Consider the following 21,622-nt stretch of genomic DNA (forward strand, 5'->3'; position numbering starts at 1 on the left):
TTTAAAAGCACTAGGTAGGTAATAATTAATTGAAAATCTGATGCCTCAATATAAATTAATAACCTTAATTCTATCAATAAACTACAACTGTCATTTTCTAATACTTAATACCGGTAAATAACATGTCTCTATATCCTACATCTGGCAAGATATTTATCATATACTGGTTGCCATTTCACCTTAAAATCGTCTGAGAGCCCTATCTTAACATTCAAAAACATTGCATAATAATCGTACTGTTGGTATCCGTCGGTTGAGAAAATACATAATGACAAAAAAGCCACCACAATTTAGTAGCGTTTTAAAGTGAGCATTTGTTAATCCCAACAGAGTCTCTACGTACATTTGAAAAACAGTAATCCACGTACGTGTGAGACATACTATTTATTCGGTCCTCAGAAGGTATGTTTGCTTATTTATTATGTCGAGTCATTTAATGAGACAGCTGGCACGGTTCTGGGGCTTTTCAGAGATTGGAAGTCTGGTTGAAAGGCAGACATTACAGACCAGTGATTGACACGGCATGCGAAAGCGTCATGGGTTTGCTTAGTCTGCAGTTACAGGTGTGACTCTGCCTGGGATGACCCGAGTGCTAACCCAGCCGTTAGCCTGTTCTCATGGGAATTCGCTCGGATACCCAATGAACTTCCAGTCCTTGAGAGAACAGTCAGCGGAGGGTTATTTATTTTGACTTCAGCTCTGCTTTTCAGCGGCGAGTTGGCTTCCCAAGGAGCTTGCAGGTGTCAGACTCTATCACGAACAATGATTCAAGTGCCATACAAAATGTTCCTTGCACGGAAAATTCTCAGTTGTGATGGATCCAGGCACGATCAAGGGATGCCTGGCTGTTCCTCTCCCCCCCCCCCCCCACCTTAGTGATGGCACGTCTTCCTCTCATGAGAGTTAGTTCTCACGAGTAAGCAAGCAGCCCTAACTGCTTGGGCTGGTCTCAGATCTCTTCGAAATCTCTCAAGCCCCGCCTACCTCACAAGGTGCTTCTTGCGGGGAGAGGAAGGGAAGGTGATTGTTAGCGTAGCAGTTAAGACTGGCGGATTCTGATCTGGAGAACCAGGTTTGATTCCCTACTGCTCCACGTGAGCAATGGACGCTAATCTGGAGAACCGAGTTGGTTTCCCTACGCCTATGCGTGAAGCCAGCTGGATGACCTTGGGCTAGTCACAGCTCTCTTTGAGCTCTCTCAGCCCCACCTACCTCACAGGGTGTCTGTTGTGGGGAGAGGAAGGGAAGGTGATTGTAAGCCGATTTGATTCTCTCTTAAGTGGTAGAGAAAGTAGGCATGTAAAAACCAACTTCTCCTCCTCCTCCTCTTCTACTACTACTATACTACTAGTATACTAGTGGTAGTATAGTATACTAGTAGTGGTAGCATAGTATACTAGTATACTATAGTATACTATACTACTAGTAGTAGTATTACTATTCTACTACTACTGTTCTACTACTACTACAACTAACTGGGCTGCTGCACATTTGGGTGGCCTCGGGCTGAGGCTGGCCTGCTGCTCCCTGGCTGAGGTTTATTTTTTTATTGTTTCTTTTATTAGATTTATACCCCGCCCTTTCCTGCCTACAGTCAGGCTCAGAGCAGCTCCCAACAGAGAAAACAATTCCAAATAAATGCACATTATAAAATGTAAAAACTTATACATACCAAAATTCAAAAAAGACTCCCTAATCATCAACAATAAGGGATCATCAAACGGGAAAGGGCAGAGAAGAAGGTAAGGGAAACAACAACCAAAACCCACCTTATAGATAAGGAAGAACAGCTGAGCATAAGGCCAGCTGCGATGTAACCGTTGCTGCCTCAACCATAGGCCTGGCTGGGGGCTCAGAGAAGTGGGCCTAGTTGGGGAGGCTAGTGGATGAAGCCCATCCAGAGCTGGGGGGTCACGGCCGGCCTGGAGGTGAGGCTGGCGGGGAAGGCACAAGTGGGGGAAGGTGGACACCTGCCCGAGCTGGATGGATTTGTGGACCCCTTGCTATCACGGTTCCCTGGAGGTCCCTGGCCCAGAGGCTGGGATCCACCATAATATCCTGTATTAGGGCCACCCCAAATGACACATAACAGTGTGCCGCCATCTTGGTGAATTCCTGACTGAGGCGAGAACTTGAACTCGGGTCTTCAGAGCTGCGGCTCCCGACCCTCGTGCTGCCCTCGCTCGCTTCCCGAGTGCCAAGGCATCACAGAGCAGCCAGAGAGGATCAGTCCTCCTCTTTCCAATCCGTCTCCTCACTTTCCACAAACGAGCCTTCCCGTTTCCTCTCTCCCCTTGCAGCACCGATGCTGGAGACAGCCCGGTGGGAGCCACGACTGCGACGAACCTGGAGCAGCCCCAGGTTATCCCGTCCCAGGGGGACCTCCTGGGCGACCTGCTGAACCTCGACCTCGGCCCTCCGGTGAACGTGCCCCAGGTGTCATCCATGCAGATGGGTGCCGTGGACCTTCTCGGAGGAGGGCTGGATAGCCTGGTGAGTAGAAGTTGTGCTCCTGGTGGTGATGATGTTTTTAACACCACCACTGTGAATTTCTGGGGCTCTAAAATCCAGTGTTTGCCTGTTGGTTTTATCCTTCCTTCGAGTGGTTGAAAAAGCACAGATCTCAGCGCCTCCTTAGCAGAGAGAGAGTCTGGTAGCTGACCCTCAGAGGAAATGGGGGGGGGGGTACTCCCCAGATTCAGATTGTTTATTTACGGCCCTTAGCCAGATAAAACCAGAAACATGGAAGGGGGGTACTCCCCTTTGCTCCACTCCAGCCTACAGATTGTAGATCAGAGGTCAGCCCTCCCAGCGTTGTTCTAGATAGCAAGCAGCATTGGATATACTGGAAATTACTTAGAGCAGAATTAGTCAGTATGGGGAAACGTGTGTCTGCCGTGGAAAATAGCATCCCTGCGTCTCCTCTTCTGTCACTGGTGACACCTAGTAAAACAGAAGTGGGACCCAATGCAAGCTCCCTCTTCAGTGAAGCAGAGTATGGGGAAACATGTTGCCAACGATGTCGCTTCATGTATTTGTGGCTGTGATTCGGTGTACTCCCAGAAGTGGGGGTACTCCCCTTTGCTCCACTCCAGCCCTGCAGATTGTAGATCAGAGATCAGCCCTCCCAGTATTGTTCTGGACAGCGAGCAGCATTGAGTATACTGGAAAGTACTTAGAGCAGAACTAGCCAGTATGGGGAAACACATGCCTGCCATAGAAAACAGCAACCCTGAGTCTCCTCTTCCGTCACTGGTGACATCGAGTAAAACAGAAGTGTGACCCAATGCGAGCTCCCCCTTCAGTGAAGCAGAGTTTGTGGAAACATGTTGCCAACGATGCCGCTTCATGCATTTGTGGGAGGGGCTGTGATTCTGCAGTCAGTCCCCTGCTTTGCACGCAGAAAGGGCCATGCTCAATCTCTGGCAGGGAGAGACCACCATTGGAGACAGCTGGCCAGCAGCTGTCGGTTAGACACTGGGTTCAATGGACCGGTGAACCGATTCCATAGGAACCACATGTGCTCCATGCTAAAAAATAGCTGCAATTGTAGGCAAAGAAAATCCAAGTCCTGCAACTCAAATGCATATATTATATGTAATACCTCTGAATCTGAGTGATTTATCCTGGTTCTGCTGATCCGCAGAGGTCACGGTAACCTCCGTAAGAGCTAGAAACTTGGTGGCGGTAGCTGGTTTGTTGTTGTTTTTTAGTTGAAAACTAATGGTCCCCTTCCCCAAGTTGTCAGATTCTGTGATTTTCTTGCACCTTTTGCAGAACTGAAGCATTGTGCTGTGCAAAAAAAAAAAAAAAAATCAGCTGCAGAGTAGGATCCACCCCTCTGCCACTGGGGCCTCGTTTGGAGCGAGGGAGCCCAGGCGTTTCCTGACCTTCCTTCCACTCTGTCAACCGGGCACATGGCTGTCAAGACAGGCAAAGCCTCCCTGGACTCATTAGCCGTCCAATTAAAGCTCCGCTTCTTCTCTGGCCGCATTTGCCCTCTGCGAGCGGCAAGGCCGCCCAGCTTTTTAATCGGGATTCTGCAGCTTCCTTCACACACACACACACACACACACACACACACACACACACACACACACACACACACACTATTTCTCATAGAACCATAGAATAGAATCATAGAATCATAGAGTTGGAAGGGACCACCAGGGTCATCTAGTCCAACCCCCTGCACAATGCACGAAAATTCACAACTACCTCCCCCCACACACCCCCAGTGACCCCTTCTCCAGAAGATGGCCAAGATGCCCTCCCTCTCATCATCTGCCTAAGGTCATAGAATCAGCATTGCATGACAGATGACATGCTGCACTGAATTCTCCCACGTTCTTCATGTAACACTGCAGGATTTTGATGGCCCTGTGGCGTGGCGGTCACGGAGGTGCCTTGTTTGAAATGCAGGCCCAGGCCATAAAGTAGCAAGCAAAGGTTGGTGTTGATGGCACGTGGAAGAGAAACCGCTGCAGCTGGAACTAACTCGCAGGACAGTCTCTCTTCAACCATGGCACATCTTCAGAGGGAACGGGGCCCAGCTTTGCAAATCGAAAAAAGGGTTGTTTCCAAAACTGGCTGCTCATGCATGAGTCTGTCCTCTTCCCTTGGTCAGCTTCGGTGACTGCCCCTCGTACCCAGTTGGATGCCCGGTTCTTATAGTCTGCAGATGAGGAGGTTAAGCCCGTTGCCTGGAGAGTGCCACCAGATTGCAGGCGTGGAGCTCAGACAGTTAAAAAGGTTCCTCCTCATAAACAAACACTTCCTTGCAGCTAGAAAGCTAGCATGTCAAGGGCGAGAGGCACCCAGCCTTCATAAATCTTCATCCAGGGAATGATGGGCTGATTGGAACAGAGGAGTATTCAGTCACTCGAGCCTTCCATTGTCTGAAGCAGTGGAATCCAGAAACACGGGCCACCCCCTCTCTTTATTTGCCTTCGTGTATGAGTTATTCCAACAGAGGATTCAGTCACCTAGGGAGGTGGTGAGCTCCCCCTCTCTGGCAGTCTTTCAACAGCAGCTGGACAAACACTCGTCAGGGATGCTCTAGGCCAGTGGTTCCCAAAGTGGGCGGTACCACCCCGGGGGGCGATGGGATTACCTAGGGGGGCACTAAGAGGCAAGGGGGCAGCAGGGGGGCGCTAGAGGTTGGCCCCTTCAACTGTGTTGTTCACTAATTTACAATAGATCAAGCTAAGGCACCATGCTGGCAAATTTGGTGGAAATATCAGAATTTCCCCCCAGACTTTGAAGAGCTACTCCCACTGGATCAAGTTCATCAGCTTTGTTGAATAAATTTCAACTAAAAAGTTTAAATTTGATTTTGAATAGATGTGCAATTAATTGTTACTGTTTTGAAATTTTGTTATTATCTTCTTTAGTGCATCATGCAAACCCCTATTTTGAATCATGCTGTTGATAGGATAGGGTAGGGGGCACTGGGGTTGAGTTTATGGAACCAAGGGGGCAGCGGCCTGGAAAGTTTGGAAACCACTGCTCTAGGCCGATCCTGCATTGAGCAGGGGGTAGGACTAGATGGCCTGTGTGGCCCCTTCCAACTCTGTGATGCTATGATTCTAGATAGCAGGTAAAAGGAAAGCACATTCTGTGCCGCAGGAGCTGCTGCCAGTCAGGGGAGGCGGCACTGAGCTAAATTTGCCACTCTCCCAACTGGGGACAGGGTGCGTTCGTTTCCCATTATCATAGGGCACAGTTTCAGCACTCTGGATAGCTCCCTCTGAGTGACTAGCTGAGGCGAAGCAAACAAATCAAGAGAGTTAAAATTGTAGAATAAGCGGCGAAAGATGCAAGAGAGTTCACGGTCGTTCCAGTTGCATGACTTGTGATAAGCTGCAGAAATCGGGGGGCGGGAAGAAGCGTTCTTTGGATGCAGAACTGGGAGTTTTCCGTGAGCACAAAGTGTGCGCGTCCCTCGTTCCGATGCTTCCGGTTGCGCCTTTCTCGCCTCTGGCCCCTTCAGCTCAGCTCCGAGATCACAGCAGACCTTGGTGGGACAATCTGATATCTGAATAGGCAAGCTGTGGCTTGTGATCTGTTGGCATTCCAGAACGGGGCCGTGGCTCAGTGGTAGAACATCTGCTTTGCATGCAGAAGGTCCCAGGTTCAATCCCCGGCATCTCCAGTTAAAGGGACTAGGCAAGGAGGTGATGTGAAAGACCTCTGCCTGAGACCCTGGAGAGCTGTTGCCAGTCTGAGTAGACAATACTGGCTTTGATGAACCAAGGGTCTGATTCAGCATAAGGCAGGCTCATGTGTTCAATAGCAGGGGGGGGGTGGACAGGAAGCAGTCAGACACCCCTCCAGGATGCATAGATCCAGCTTTAGCTGAGAACTGGCCTTCCTCCAGCTTGTTATTTCTGTGTTAAAAGTGGTCAGTAGATACAGTAAGTAATTAGAATCAAAAGAGGGCACTTTATTTATTTAGCTACTATATCATCCACATTTCTCACTGATTCTCAAGGCGGATTTCAAGAGCCAGCGTGGTGTAGTGGTTAAGAGCGGTGGTTAAGAGCAGTGGACTCTGATCTGGAGAACCTGGCTCGATTCCCCGCTCTTCCACATGAAGTCTGCTGGGTGCCCTTGAGCCAGTCACAGTTCTCTCAGACCTCTCTCAGCCCCACCTACCTCATAAGATGTTTGTTGTGGGGAGGGGAAGGGAAGGTGATTGTAAGATGCTTTGAGACTCCTTAAAGGTAGAGAAAAGCGGGGTATAAAAACCAACTGTCCTTCAGAATTCAGTGTTGCAAAAGAACAGCACAAATCTTTTTGATACAGTATATGGGCTTAGGTCATCAAGAGCTATCAAAGCAATGAAGCAGAGTTAGATAGTGTCCAAAAAACCCCGAAGGGTTTGATCCAGCCAGCTCTGGCACTCACCCAAGTCTCCCTCCATACTACAGCCCCCAACTCACATGGGTTTTGCCATGAAGGTCCTAGGGGACCACAGCATAGCCTTTTTGCATGGTCAAAGCCAGCATGGTGTAGTGGTTAAGAGCAGTGGACTCACTTCCGGGTTGGATCGCCCCCCCCCGCCGCAAGCACGGAGCCGTGCTCTTGCTGCCTCGCTGCCGCAGGGGCTATTAATTAGCCCCTTGAAGATCCGGCAAGCGGCACCCCTCGGAGTAAGAGGGGATGCAGAGTCGGGTGCTGGTGGCGGACCCGTCATCCGAGCGATAGCCGCCCTGAAATCGGCGGCGGTCGCTCCGACGGGAATCCGCTGAATGGCCAGCGCCATCTTAAAGGAGCAGCAAGAAGAAAGCGAGGTGGGATCCGACTTTTTTTCTCACATTTCTTTCAAAATAAAAGTTTCTTTGCACTTAAAAGATTAACTTGGGGTGTGTGGCAGTATTGTTCAAGAAAGACATTACTTACAATCATCTATAGTTCTGTTACGCTCTGTTCTGAGACTTTGGGCTTTTTGCCAGTTGTGTGACGCATTTTAAAAAAAAAAGTTTCTTTATCAAGCAAGAACTTGGAAATAAAAGTAAAGGGTTGGAGAACAATCAAGTGATATGGAATAATACTATCTAAGATGTCATAGTGATTGCTTTCTCTGACTGGGATTCTTCCATCTGAAATAATTTTTGTGTAAATGATCTAAAAGAAAGTTTCTGCCCCCCCCACCCTCCTATTTTTTTTTTTTGGATTACAATTGCCAGCTGTTTAGTCTTCAGCACTCACAGTTTTTCAATGGGAGAAAAAGAGAAACACTCCAAAGACATTCTTAAGGATACAAAATTGGCTGTACAGCTTCCTCAAAGAAGGCTTTCAATAACTCAAATTCCACCTAAACAGATAACGTCTCCAGTTACATCAACATCTGTTATTGCTAAGATGCCTCCAAAAGCAAAGCCAGAAGTAACACTGAATTCTGTTTTTGAACTTTTAACTAAGACTCATCAAGATGTCACAGAAATGAAGCAGGAGTTATCCCAGAATACTGCAACTACATCTCAAAATTCTGCTGCAATAGCTACTCTGCAAGACACAATTTCATCCCTGACTATTAGACAAGACAAAGTTGAAACTAAGCTCAAGAAAAACATACAGGAAATTAAAGAAACCAAGAAGAAGGTGGATACCCTTGAGATGGCAATAACAGCCTCATCTGACAGAGATGAGAGGCAACAAGACCAGATAGCAATGATTGAACTTAAGATAAAGGAATCTTCATTGCGCATACGTGGACTGAAAGAAAAAGTGGAAAATCGGGATTTACGTGGATACCTGACAGCTCTTTTGGTAGATTTCTTACAGGAAACTGAAGAAGTAATTGCAGGGATGATTGTGACAGCCTACAGAATTAATTCTGCATATGCAACCAGAAACAAAGTACCCAGGGATTGCCTGCTTCAATTATTTTCGAGGAGCCATCGGGATTTGATATTAAACACACACTACAAGACACCATTAAAAGTTGGAGATGAGCCTTTGAGACTGATGAAAGAAATACCGGCTAGACTGCTGAGGAAGAGGAAAGATTTTATGGAAATTGTTCAATACTTAAGATTTAATGGAATCCAATTTAGATGGGAATACCCACAAGGTGTATCCTTCACTTTCAAGGCAAAAAGATTCAAATATACAGAAGTGGACAAAGCTGAGCAGTTCCTAAGAAGATATGAGGCAGAATTGGCCAAACCTACTAAATCAAACAAGCAAGTTCCAACCAGAGAATCCACAGAAGAAGAAAAGGCATCTGAAGCAGCTGGAGGTGGAGATTTGCCAATGCCAATGGATTCTGCGGAGGACTCTTCAATTGATGAAGCTGAAGACTAAACAATGGGGGGAAGGGGGGCAATAAATGACATGGTTCTTAATGCTGAATGCGGATTATAGGATCTAATTGATTTTTGATATGTTACAGGTCTTATCTTGGAATATTAATGGACTGAATTCTCCTAATAAAAGAAGAAAAATATTTCACCAGCTACACAAAAGTAATGCTAACATTATTTGTTTGCAGGAAACTCACATACTTCCAAAAGATATATTTAGATTGGAACATTTAAGGTTGGGTACACTTTTCACGGCGTGTAACAATGTTAGAAAAACTAATGGAATAGCTATGTATATACCTGCTTTATTGGAACCAAGAGTTGTCTATCAAGATACAGAGGGAAGAGTGTTACTAGTTGAAATAACATCTGGATTTCAAAACATAATGCTCGTGGGAATATATGCACCTAATATAAATCAAAAAGTATTTTATGATAAATTAGCAATAATATTAGCCGAATATGCTACAGAAAAAATGATATGGATGGGGGATTTTAATGGAGTTAAAGTACCTAAGATAGATAGATCTGGAAAAAAGAAAAAAGCGTCCAATGAAGGAAAATTACCAGGGGTTTTTGATGTTCTTACTGATCAATGGAATATGTTTGATGTATGGAGATTGGCACATGGAAATAAGAAAGGTTATACTTTCTTTTCACAAAGACATCTTACATATTCCAGAATAGATATGTTGTGGTTATCGAAAGGTTTAATAGAGAAAGCTGAGGACTCAGAGATTTTACCTAGAGTTCTGTCAGATCATAATGCGATCTCAGTTAAAATTCAATTGGGAGATAGAGGATATAAACCCTGGAGAATTAATGACTTCCTTTTAAAAAATACTAAAATAGTTGATAAATTGAAGATGGAAATAATGAATTACTTTAAAGAAAATACAGATAAAGGTACCCGGGAAGATATAGTATGGGATGCCGGTAAGGCAGTAATTAGAGGATTATTAATTCAACAAAATACAAGATGGTATAGGGAAAGGGAGAATAAGAGAAAACATATATTAGAAGAAATAAAACAAGGAGAAAGATATTTAAGTACTCTACAAGATAAAGTAATTAAACAGGAACAGCAGATTAAGATTAGAAACTGGCAACAGCAATATGAATTCTTAATCGCAGAAGAAATAGAAAGAAAACTTATGTATAACAAACAAAGATTTTTTGAACATGCAAACAAGCCGGGGAAAATGTTAGCATGGCAATTAAAGCAGAAGGAGAAAAAAATACCAATAATTCAAATTAAAAGGAAAGGTAAAATTACAAGAATAAAAGAAGAGATACTTGAAACATTTGTAGAATTTTATACAAACTTATATAGTAAAAAAGTATCTTCAGAGGAAGAAATGAATATGTATCTTACTAAAGGAGATTTGGGAAAAATAACACAAGAAAATAAAGACTTTTTGGACCTTCCAATTACTAAAGAGGAGTTGGAAGAGGCAATAAAAAAAAGTAAATTAAATAAATCTCCCGGTCCAGATGGATTTAATGCATCATATTATAAAATATTTAAAGATCAGTTAATCCCTTACTTATTGGAAGTAATGAATTTAGGATTGATAGAAGGAATTATCCCTCAAACTTGGAAACAGGCAAATATAGCATTAATACCAAAGGCAAATTCTGATACATTGGAAGTTAAAAACTTTAGACCAATTTCATTGTTAAATATTGATTATAAATTATTTGTTACAATTTTAGCCTCAAGATTAAAAAGAGTGTTAAATCAAGTAATACATGAAGATCAAGCTGGTTTTTTACCAGGAAGGTTGATGAGTCAGAACGTGAGGGTGGTAATTGACCTTTTAGAATATGCAGAGCAAGATACAACACCAATAGCTTTGATATTTTTGGACGCTGAAAAAGCTTTTGACAATGTTAATTGGCAGTTTATGTTCAAGATATTAGATTTTATGGATTTTGGTGAGAATTTTAAAACAGCTGTAAAAGGAATATATACACAGCAATTTGCTAACCTGATTATAAATGGGTCATTATCACCCAAAATTGAGATTCAAAGGGGAACGAGACAGGGGTGTCCTCTTTCCCCTTTATTGTTTATCTTAGTGTTGGAATTATTATTGTATAATTTTAGAAAAAGTGATGTAGTTGGTCTACGAATAGGTAAAAATCATTATAAGCTTAAAGCATATGCGGACGATATAGTATGTTTTTTGACTGATCCGATTGAACAAATTGACAGATGGAATAAAATTTTGGAGGTTTATGGTAAGCTTTCAGGATTTAAAGTTAACAAAATTAAAACTAAGATTTTAACTAAGAATATGACTCTTTCACAACAACAAATACTAATAAAAAAGACGGGGTTCATTATTGAAAATAAAGTCAAATATTTAGGAATATGGCTAACAAACAATAATCTTAACTTATTCCAAGACAATTATGTGAATCAATGGCAACAGATAAAAAAGGACTTGGTAAATTGGGAAAAATTGCCATTATCATTGTGGGGAAGAATTTCAGTAGTTAAAATGATGTTATTACCTAAAATGCTTTTTTTGTTTCAAAACCTCCCAATACTTAAGGGTGTACAGATATTTGATGTCTGGAAAAAAGACATTATGAGATTTCTCTGGGGTAAAGAAAGACACAGAATTGCATATAATAATTTAATTGAACAAAAAGATACGGGAGGATTTGGATTACCAGATTTGAAAATGTATTATCAAGCAGCATGCTTCACCTGGATTAAAAATTGGATTCTCTTAGAGAATCCGAAACTATTAGAATTAGAAGGTTTTAAGTTGAGATTTGGGTGGCATGCTTATTTGTGGTATGAAAAGGAGAAAGTAAATAAAGAATTTAATTCCCATATTATTAGAAAAAATTTACTACAAATATGGAATAAATATAAAGAAGTTTTTGAAAGTAAAACACCCGGCTGGATTAACCCTATAGAAGCATTTATGAGAAGAGGTGCACACTTAAATTTGGATTGTAACAATTATAGAGAAATAACGGAATATAAAGACGGTATATGGATATTGAAATCAAGAGAAGAAATTCTGATTAAAGATTGGTTTATGTATTACAAACTAAGAGATGTTTTTAACAAAGATAATAAGCTGGGTTTTAACCAAACCAAATCAAAATTTGAGATTATATTATCCAAGGGAAATAAAGGATTGATAGGTAGGGTTTATAAACTACTTATAGAAACAAATTTGGAACAAGAAAGGATTAAGTTTGTGATGCTGAAATGGATGAGAGATTTAGGTTATAACATAGACTTAGAAATTTGGGAAAAGTTATGGAAAAAGGAATTTAACTTTACAATTTCAAATGAAATAAGAGAAAATTTGTATAAAATGTTTTATAGATGGCATATAACCCCAGTACTACTAAGTAAAATGAAGAAGGATGATGAAGCTTTATGTTGGAAATGTGGTACGGAAATAGGTACATTTATGCACGTTTGGTGGTTTTGTAAAAAAATAAGGAGGTTTTGGAGATTAGTTCTGAAGGAAACCAACAATTTGATTAAATTAAAAATTAAGAAAGACCCCGCCTTTTGTCTTTTGGGTATTCCAAAAAGAGATCTAGATAAAGGTGATAGAGTCATATGCCAATATAGCTTTGCTGCAGCAAGAATTGTAATTGCTAAAAAATGGAAGCTAACAAATAAACCTTCAATCAAAGAGTGGCGAGAAAAATTATGGATGTATATGCGGATGGCCAAAATTACAGCATTTTTACAAGATAAAGATATGGAGGAATTTAAATGTATATGGGTAAAGGCCACCGCATATTGGGATAAAGTGGCAAAAACGGATTTTAAAAGTATAGTTAACGAATTATAGTACAATATGATTTTAAATATGATATAATAATAGAATTTTTTTCTGATATGTCATAACACTCCATCGGAAGTCAATTGGTGGAGGGCACTGTGGTGGGGGGATGTGGTTTGGATTCAGGGCACGGTATGATTTATAGAGAGATTTGAATATTGTATTAGTGGAGAAACAGTGCGCTGAATTTGTAATTTTTCTTTTTATTTTTTATTCTTTTTAAATGTATATGTACTTTGTATTTCTTTTTTTTTCTTTTTTTTCTTTTTTTTGTGTTTATTATGAAAATAATAAAAAAATTCATATAAAAAAAAAAAAAAAGAGCAGTGGACTCTAATCTAGAGATCTGGGTTGGATTCCCCACTCCTCCACATGAGCGGTGGACTCTAAACTGGTGAACCAGGTTGGTTTCCCCACTCCTCCACATGCAGCCTGCTGGGTGACCTTGGGCTAGTCACAGTTCTCTCGGAACTCTCTTAGCCCCCCCCACCTCACAGGGTGATTGTTGTGGGGAGGGAAAGGTGATTGTAAGCCAGTTTGATTCTTAAGTGGTAGAGAAAGTCGGCATATAAAAACCATCTCTTCTTCAAAGACGATCCACCTGCTCCTTTTTTCACCAGCAAGAAGAGCCGATTGGATTCAAGATTGTTTGCATGTTGGCAGCATTTGTTCAAAGATGCTCAATTCTGCTTTGCTCATTTGATAGAAAATTTAATACCTGTCTTAGCGGGTTTATTATATGAAAGCCAACGGGTTTGTTTGATGCTTTGTTTTTCATGGAACGTTCCATTTGTTTGTCAAACAAAAGCATCCCTCCAGCCCTGCTTGAAATTTCAAGCCATGATTTGGATTTCTGACTTAGCACCAGCCATAGGTCAGCCTGACGTCTGAGCCAAGCCTTCGGTTTCTTTCTGAGCCCTTAGATTGTAAGCTCTCGGGGCAGAGTCCTGTCTTTTATCACTTGCATTGCTCTGCAAAGCTCCACATACCGGAATGGTGCTGCGTAGACTTGCAAGAGGACACAAGAAAAACAAAACGCAAACAGTGACCCCCGCAGCAAGACCTGTCTGACAGTTTTGAGCTTGCTCTTAATCTGGAGAACCAGGTTTGATTCCCCGCTCCTCCACATGAGCGGTGGACACTAATCTGGTGAACTCAATCTGTTTCCCCACTCCTCCACATGAAGCCAGCTGGGTGACCTTAGGGTAGTCACAGCTCTCTTAGAGCTGTCTCAACCCCACCTACCTCACAGGGTGTCTGTTGTAGGGAGGGGAAGGGAAGGAGATTGCAAGTCGGTTTGATTCTTCCTTAAGTGGCATATAAAAACCAACTCTTCTTCCAGTCCCATCTCATGAGATCGTTGGGTCCAGGGACAGGATTTCTGAAAGCCTTTCCTTCCCTACCCCACCCCTCATTTTTTGTCAAGGGCTTCAACCCCAGGGGCAGGTTTTTTTTGTGTAATGTGGGTATAAGAGAAAACGAAAATGCCAATATCTGAGATGTGAAGCCTTGATTGTGTCTTTCAAGCTTGGCTTCCCAGCCTGTGGCTTTTTCGAGATAAGCTTGGCAAAGGAGCCGGCAAAAGCTGATAAAAACATCTGGCTTCATTATGTAGAATTATTCACAAACCGTTTCCGCCTCGCTTTATGTAAGCTCGTTGCTTAACGGGGGTTGCTTCCCCCCCTCCCTTCTGATTTCCCCTGGGGATAATCCCGAGAGAGCCCCCCCTCTCCTGGGGAGGGGCCCATGTGTCACTCACATAGCCGAAATCCAATCTGCTCGGGTCTCACACCCAATCCCCTTTCCCTTCCTTTTCAGGATTTCCCACCCCACCCCACCCCTTTTGCTGTACGCTCCCGGGACTTGCTCTCTCCTACAATTTGAGGCTATCGATTGAAGAGAAGCAATAATGACGTGCAGTTACTTCTGCAAGGAAAAATCCACAATAAGCAGTCAGGGATTTTTTTCCACTCGAGTGCAGCATTCGGCCAAATTGTGTGTGTGGGGGGACAAAACAGAGTATCATATCTGTCGTCCCCCACATTAGGGCAGGCCCGACAGTTTGTCCCAGAATAGTGAGAAACGTGGAGGTTTGGCTCGTTTTAACATTGGCCACTTTGAATCAGTCACCGGCCATTCTTCAGGTTCTCCCTCTGCTGCGGTTAACCCTTGAGCAAGGCTTGCTTGCTTGAAGAAGAAGAGGAGTTGGTTTTTTATACCCCGCGTTTCTCTACTTTTAAGGAGTCTCAAAGCGGCTTACAATCGCCTTCCCCTCTCCACAGCAGACACCTTGTGAGGTAGGTGGGGCTGAGAGAGTGCGGAGAGAACTGTGACCAGCCCAGGCTCACCCGACAGGCTTCATGAGGAGGAGTGGGGAATCAAATCCAGCTCTCCAGATTAGAGTCCCCCGCTCTTAACCACTACGACCACACCGTCGAGTTGCAACCAGCTCATGCCGACGCCATCCGTGGGGCGTTCTAGGCAAGAGAAGAGCAGAGGCAGTGTGCCGCTACCAAGTCACATACGTTTGTCTATATTTTTTTTCTAGCTTTTTGTGTTACAATAATAATCAATCTGTTGACATAGAAGTATAAAATGGTTCCCATTTCTCATTGAACGGTTCTATGGTTTCATTGTAAATAGGATTTTCCATAAAGGTCATTCTGGCCATATTAGCATATTCAAGCATTTTGTCTTTCCATTCTTCTATATCAGGAATTTGCATTTGTTTCCAAGTTCTTGCCAATACTACCCTTGCAGCAGTTGTGACATATTTAAAAACATCTTTAAGTTTCATTGGTAGATCAGGTGGTAATATACTAAGTAATATTTAGGGTGGCAGTCTCCCCTTCAAGCACCAACCCTGTTTCGCTTTGGAGCTCCATCAGGCTAGTCTGGGCTATAAGGACTGCTGGAAGGGACGAGAAGAGGTGGTTTGCCGTCACCTTCCCCTGCAGCCCGAGTCTTCCCTGGCGGTGTCCCATCCAAGTACTGACCAGGGCCGACTTCCCGACGGTTGCCCTGCCGACTGGCCCGCACGTGCAGTGGTGGCGGGGCTGCTTTTGTCAAACTCTCCAAAACCCGCTTTCCTCCCCGCGAGCTTTTTGGGTTTCCAGGCTGCGGCCAATTCTCTCCTTGCTGTGTTTTGCGTTCCCCGCACTCACTGTGCCCCTGCCCCACTCGTGGTGAATGGATGAGGTGGGGCGTGTGTGTTTGCAGCATCTTTCGTGAACCACACACTCTTTATTTTCTGATGCCTGATGTCTCTCTCTGTCTCTTTCTCTTTCCTTCTCTCTCTCTCTCTCTCTCTTGCAGCTTGGCAGTGACCTTGCCGGGGGAATTGGAGGAAGCCCTGCAGTAAGTGCTCACCGTTCATTTTTCGGTTCTTGTAAAAAAAAAAAAAGGTGTGCTTTATATTCCCCCCACCTGCTTCCCCCCCTCCCGAGCACTTGAAACTTAGTTAAGCAAAGTGTTCAGCGAAAACAAAGCCAGCGTGGTGTGGTGGTTAAGAGAGGTGGTTTGGAGCGGTGGGTTCTGATCTGGAGAACCGGGTTCGTTTCCCCACTCCTCCACATGAGCGGCGGAGGCTAATTTGGAGAACTGGACTTGTTTTCCCGCTCCTCCACATGAAGCCAGCTGGGTGACCTTGGGCAAGTCACAGCTCTCTTAGAGCTCTCTCAGCCCCACCTACCCCTCGGGTCTGTTGTCTGGAAAAGAAGAGAAGGCGATTGTAAGCTGGTTTGGTTCTTTCTTAAGTGGTAGAGAAAGTTGGCATATAAAAACCAACTCTTCTTCTACATTGCTAGAATCTAGTGGTTCTTAAAACACTGTTATTGTGGGTATCCCTAGGTTAGGGTTCCCAACACTGCCTCGGCAAATGCTGAGAGATTCAGGGGGCACAGGGCCTGGGGAGAGTGGAGTTTGGGAAGGATGTGACATCACTTGCAGGTGATGCTCTAGGCCGCCTCCCCTAGTCGCTAGAGTCTTTACTTTGGAGACTGGGAGAAATTCCTAGAACATCGCTATATGGAATCCTTTTTTCTTCTCCCACTGCTCAGTTCCTTGGGGGCATGCAATTGGGGCTGTGAATGGGTAAATGGGAGGCCTGCCCCAAGTCACAACTACGAACTTCCCAGGCCTCCCTAATTTGGCAAGAGAAAGAGAAGGATCTGTTTGCTAAGGTGACCACTGAGAACCGGTGTGGTGCAGGGCTTGGAGTGTCACAAAAGGACCGGGGAGACCAGCATTCCAAACTTGCTACGTCGCCTTTGGCTGGTTCTCCCTCAGCCCAACTTGCGTCAGGAGGTGGTTGTGAGGCGAGGGAAGAACCTGCCCTCAGGTGTTTGGAGGAAGAGTGCAGCAAAAACATATCCAGGTTTTAACTCCGTGTCCACAGCTGGTAAAGGAGCATGAGGATAACCCACTTCACCCCACAGCTGCCAACACACACTCTGGACATCCGGCGGTTGGCCACCGTCCTGGAAACAGGCCCAGCGTACAGCCCTTGCGCTACCCCCTTCGGTTTTGAGAGGTGGCATGAGTTGGTCTAAGCACATAGGATGCCCATTTCCAAGTGGGCATCCATTCCCCCCACTAGAGCCGGTTGAGCAGTGAGGCCTCTGGGCCAAACTGAGCTGCCAGGTCCTTTCTTCAGGTGGGGGAATTGGGGGGGGGACAAAGACTGGAGGAAATGACAACACAGCATTTTGTGATGTCATTCTCCCCCTCCAACGTGGGGTAGTGGTTAAGAGCAGCGGACTCTGATCTGGAGAACCAGGTTGGTTTCCCCACTCCTACACATGAAGCCTGCTGGGTGACCTGGGGCCAGCCACAGTTCTCTCAGGCCTCTCTCAGCCCCACCTGCCTCACAAGGTGTCTGTTGTGGGGAGAGAAAGGCGATTGTAAGCCTTTATCATAGAATCAGAGTTGGAAGGGACCACCAGGGTCATCTAGTCCAACCCCTTGCACAATGCAGGAAATTCACAACTACCTCCCCCACGCACACCCAGTGACCCCCTACTCCAGGCCCAGAAGATGGCCAAGATGTCCTCCCCTCTCATGATGCCCTCCCCTCTCATGATCTGTCAGCATTGTTGACAGATGGCCATCTGGCCTCTGCTTAAAAACTTCCAGGGAAGGAGAGCTTACCACCTCCCGAGGAAGCCTCTTCCACTGAGGAACCACTTGAATGGTTAGAAAATTCTTCCTAACATCTAGATGGAAACTCTTTTGATTTAATTTCAACCTGTTGGTTCTGGTCCGACCTTCTGGGGCAACAGAAAACAACTCAGCACCATCCTCTATATGACAGCCCTTCAAGTCCTTGAAGATGGTTATCACATCCCCTCTCAGTCTTCTTTTTGAGAGGCTCCCCATGGTAGAGAAAAGCTGGGTATATAAAAACCAACTATTCTTCTCCTTTTCCCCAGTCTTGCTCTGTGGAGCACGGGGGGGGGGGGGAGGGAGCTGGAGCTGCAGGGGCAGGAGGTTGTCATGATGGGAAGCCTGGGAAGTCTTATGGGTAACTGATCCTGGCCCCTCCTTGCTGTGGGATGGGCTGATGCCAGAGAGGTTGGGTCACAGCACAGATCCCCCGTTTCCCTTGAGGAGGCTCCTTGTCCTCAAGCACACAAGAGTGTTGAAGTGTGCATGGGGTGGGGGGGAGCAGTCGCGTAGCACCATTTATCTACAGAACAGACGGTGCTCTGCAAGATGCATGCAAGTTTTCAGACGCAAGCAAGTTTGACAGATTTCATAGGATTATAGGACCAGAACCAATGGGTTGAAATTAAATCAAAAGAGTTTCCGTCTAGACATTAGGAAGAATTTTCTAACCGCTAGAGCGGTTCCTCAGTGGAACAGGCTTCCTCGGGAGGTGGTGAGCTCTCCTTCCCTGGAGGTTTTTAAGAAGAGGTTAGATGGCCATCTGTCAGCAATGCTGATTCTGTGACCTTAGGCAGATGATGAGAGGGAGGGCATCTTGGCCATCTTCTGGTCCCTGGGTGTGTGTAGGGGGGAGGTATTTGTGAATTTCTTGCGCAGGGAGTTGGACTTGATGACCCTGGTGGTCCCTTCCAACTCTATGATTCTGTGATCCATCTGCCAATTAATCATGGGACCCCGAGCAAGTCCCCCCTTTTTTTGCCATTAAGTCACAGCTGACTGCCCTACCTGGATGGCCCAGGCTAGCCTGATCTCGTCAGATCTCAGAAGCTAAGCAGGGTCAGCCCTGGTTAGTATTTGGATGGGAGACCACCGAGGAATACCAGGGTTGCTGTGCAGAGGAAGGCACTGGCAAACCACCTCTGTTAGTCTCTTGCCATGAAAACCCCAAAAGGGGTCGCTGTAAGTCAGCTGTGACTTGACGGCACTTTACACACACACACACACACACACACACACACACACACACACACAGAGCTGACTCATGGCGACGGTGTAGAGTTTTCAAGGCAAGGGACATTCAGGGGTGGTTTGCCATTGCCTGCCTCTGCATCACGCCCCTGGCATTCCTTGGCGGTCTCCCATCCCAATGCTTGCCAGGGTCGAGGCTGAGAGGGTGTGACCGGCCCAAGGTCACCCAGCAAGCTTCCTCAGTGCAGGTGGGGCTTCAAACCTGGATTTCCCCGATCCTAGTCCGACACCTTAACCACTGCACCATGCCGGCTTCCGGGTTGCCTTTACTGGACATCAAATGCTTCAGAGTGCCTTGCAGACACGTCGGGGTTGCAACCGTTTTAAGATTTTCAAGGTGCTGGATTGGGAGGGGGGAGGGGGGAGGTAGAGACCTGAGCAGTCCAACGAGAGGGACAGATACTGTTCCCTCGGGGGTGTCTTAGTCAGTTATCCCGCTTTCCACCTTGAAGTCAGATCTCTTTGAGCTTACCTGTGCCGAAATTACAGCGGGGCTGGGAATGCTTAACTGAGCTGGGGAGCAAATGAAGCCAGGCTGTGGGGAATAGAGGGGCCGTGGCTCAGCGGTAGAGCATCTGCTTGGCACGCAGAAGGTCCCAGGTTCAATCCCCGGCATCTCCCGTTAAAGGAACCAGGCAAGTAGGTGATATGAAAGACCTCAGCCTGAGACCCTGGAGAGGCACTGCCAGTCTGAGTAGACAATACTGACTTTGATGGATCAAGGGTCTGATTCAGTGGAAGGCAGCTTCATGTGATCATGTGTTCAATAAGAGGAAGCAGCAGGGAGGAAGAGAAACCAGGCCCCTGCCCTCTTCAGCAGCCCCGTCACCCCGTCTTTTAGCTCCTGGACTCTGGCTTCCCTGTTGTCTGTTGTTCCCAGATATCTGCATTATTTTTTAAAAATATATGCTATATTTTGTCACATGCTCAAGAACTCAGAATGGTAATGAGCTCCTGGAAGAGAAGCTGATTAGTTCGTCTTGGGGCCAAATTGCTCCTTTAAGCATGCTCCCCCCCAAAAAAAAGCGTTCCCCTCAAGAGATGTCTTGTGCCCGAGAAGATAGGAGGAACTATGAGTGGCGGTTTCGAGGATAATCATGGGGCGAAGGTGATGGGGGAATGATTGCAGGGATGAAGTCCTGGAGTGCATCGGAATGCATATGCATTATTTAACACTTCTGATAATTCAGTGAGCTGCCTGTAAAGAGCTTTAAAATATTCAGGATATTGCGCGAGTTCATGCTTTATTTAATAAGGCATCTGCCACATGCGAAATGTTAAGCATGTACCTTTTTCCCCGCAACGTCTTCCAGGTGGGACAAACCTTCATTCCCTCGTCGGTGCCCGCGACCTTTGCCCCTTCGCCGACCCCGGCCGTGGTCAGCAGCGGTCTCAACGACCTCTTCGAGCTCTCCTCCGGCATCGGCATGGCGCCCGGCGGATACGTGTCCCCCAAATCGGTACGCAAGACTAATGCAGCCCCCACGCAGATTCCCCCCCCCACTCTGTGTCGCACAGCAGTTTCCCGTGGTTATTCACACTCCCCTTCTGATCAGCTTCACTGAAATCGGGCACCTGCAACTTTTCCAGAGAGCAAATGTTTGGCCCAGGCTTGCCATGGGTTTTCTCTCTCAATCAAAATAGATCTAATCCTTCCTTCCTTAAATGGTACAGCTCCTGGCCAATAGGCTGTGAGCTAACCACGCTGAACATCTTGTCGGGGCTGTTGGCGGTTTCCTGAGCCAAGCGCTGCTCAGCCTTGACCACTGTTTTCCCAATCGATTAAAAATGACCCCTTTAGAACTCCCTACTTAGCCGACATTGCAAATTTACTATCTTAGAGCGTCCTTCACATCATTGCGCTTCCAGACTATGCCAACAGCTATATTGGTGGGGCGTTACTCTTGAACACCAAGGGATCAACGTGTTTGTATTTGTGGATCCTCAGCTCTGGAGGACTTGCCCCATTACATCCTATTTTGCCCATTGTATGCAGGCCCCAGCTCTAAATTTTTGACAGGAATATTATCCGGTATCAATACACACTTGGATGCAAATAAAATTATATTTCTGTTATCAGATATTGATGCATATGCATCATATATATTCTCTCTGTCTGCTCTTGCAGCAAAGAAAATAAGGTCTAATGTGGTATCGGAATAAGCAGGGTCCTTTCTTTTAAAATGAAATGTTTTAGTATATCTCATTATCTATTTAATATTTTACTTGCTAATTATGGTATTTGTATTTTATTTATTTGTTTTAGCAAATTGTGATGGCCATTGGCTATATACAATAAAATTTTCAATCATTCATTCAATCACTGTTTTCCCAAATCGCTTGCCCAGGTCTGGCTGCCCGCAGTGAAGGCCAAAGGGCTGGAGATCTCCGGGACGTTCGGCCACCGGCAGGGACACATCTACATGGACATGAGCTTCAGCAACAAGGCCCTCCAGCACATGACGGACTTTGCCATTCAGTTTAATAAGAACAGGTAAGGGCAGTGGCACCCAGTGGTTGTTCCCACCTCGTGCCTAACCAATTCATGCTTTTGCTTCTTGTCTGAATCCA

General features: G+C 45.3%; 1 protein-coding gene across 1 annotated transcript in view; it reads left to right on the plus strand.

Moving 5' to 3' along the window:
- AP2B1 (adaptor related protein complex 2 subunit beta 1) overlaps nt 1-21,622 on the plus strand; it is an 80,255-nt gene that overhangs the window by 35,545 nt on the left and 23,088 nt on the right. The window contains exons 13-16 of the mRNA XM_056864842.1: nt 2,301-2,493; nt 15,953-15,994; nt 20,365-20,511; nt 21,400-21,545. Of these exons, the coding sequence (XP_056720820.1) occupies nt 2,301-2,493; nt 15,953-15,994; nt 20,365-20,511; nt 21,400-21,545 (528 nt within the window). The remainder of the gene's footprint in view (nt 1-2,300; nt 2,494-15,952; nt 15,995-20,364; nt 20,512-21,399; nt 21,546-21,622) is intronic.

This window comes from Euleptes europaea, chromosome 19 (assembly GCF_029931775.1).
Source record: "Euleptes europaea isolate rEulEur1 chromosome 19, rEulEur1.hap1, whole genome shotgun sequence".
NCBI lineage: Eukaryota > Metazoa > Chordata > Lepidosauria > Squamata > Sphaerodactylidae > Euleptes > Euleptes europaea.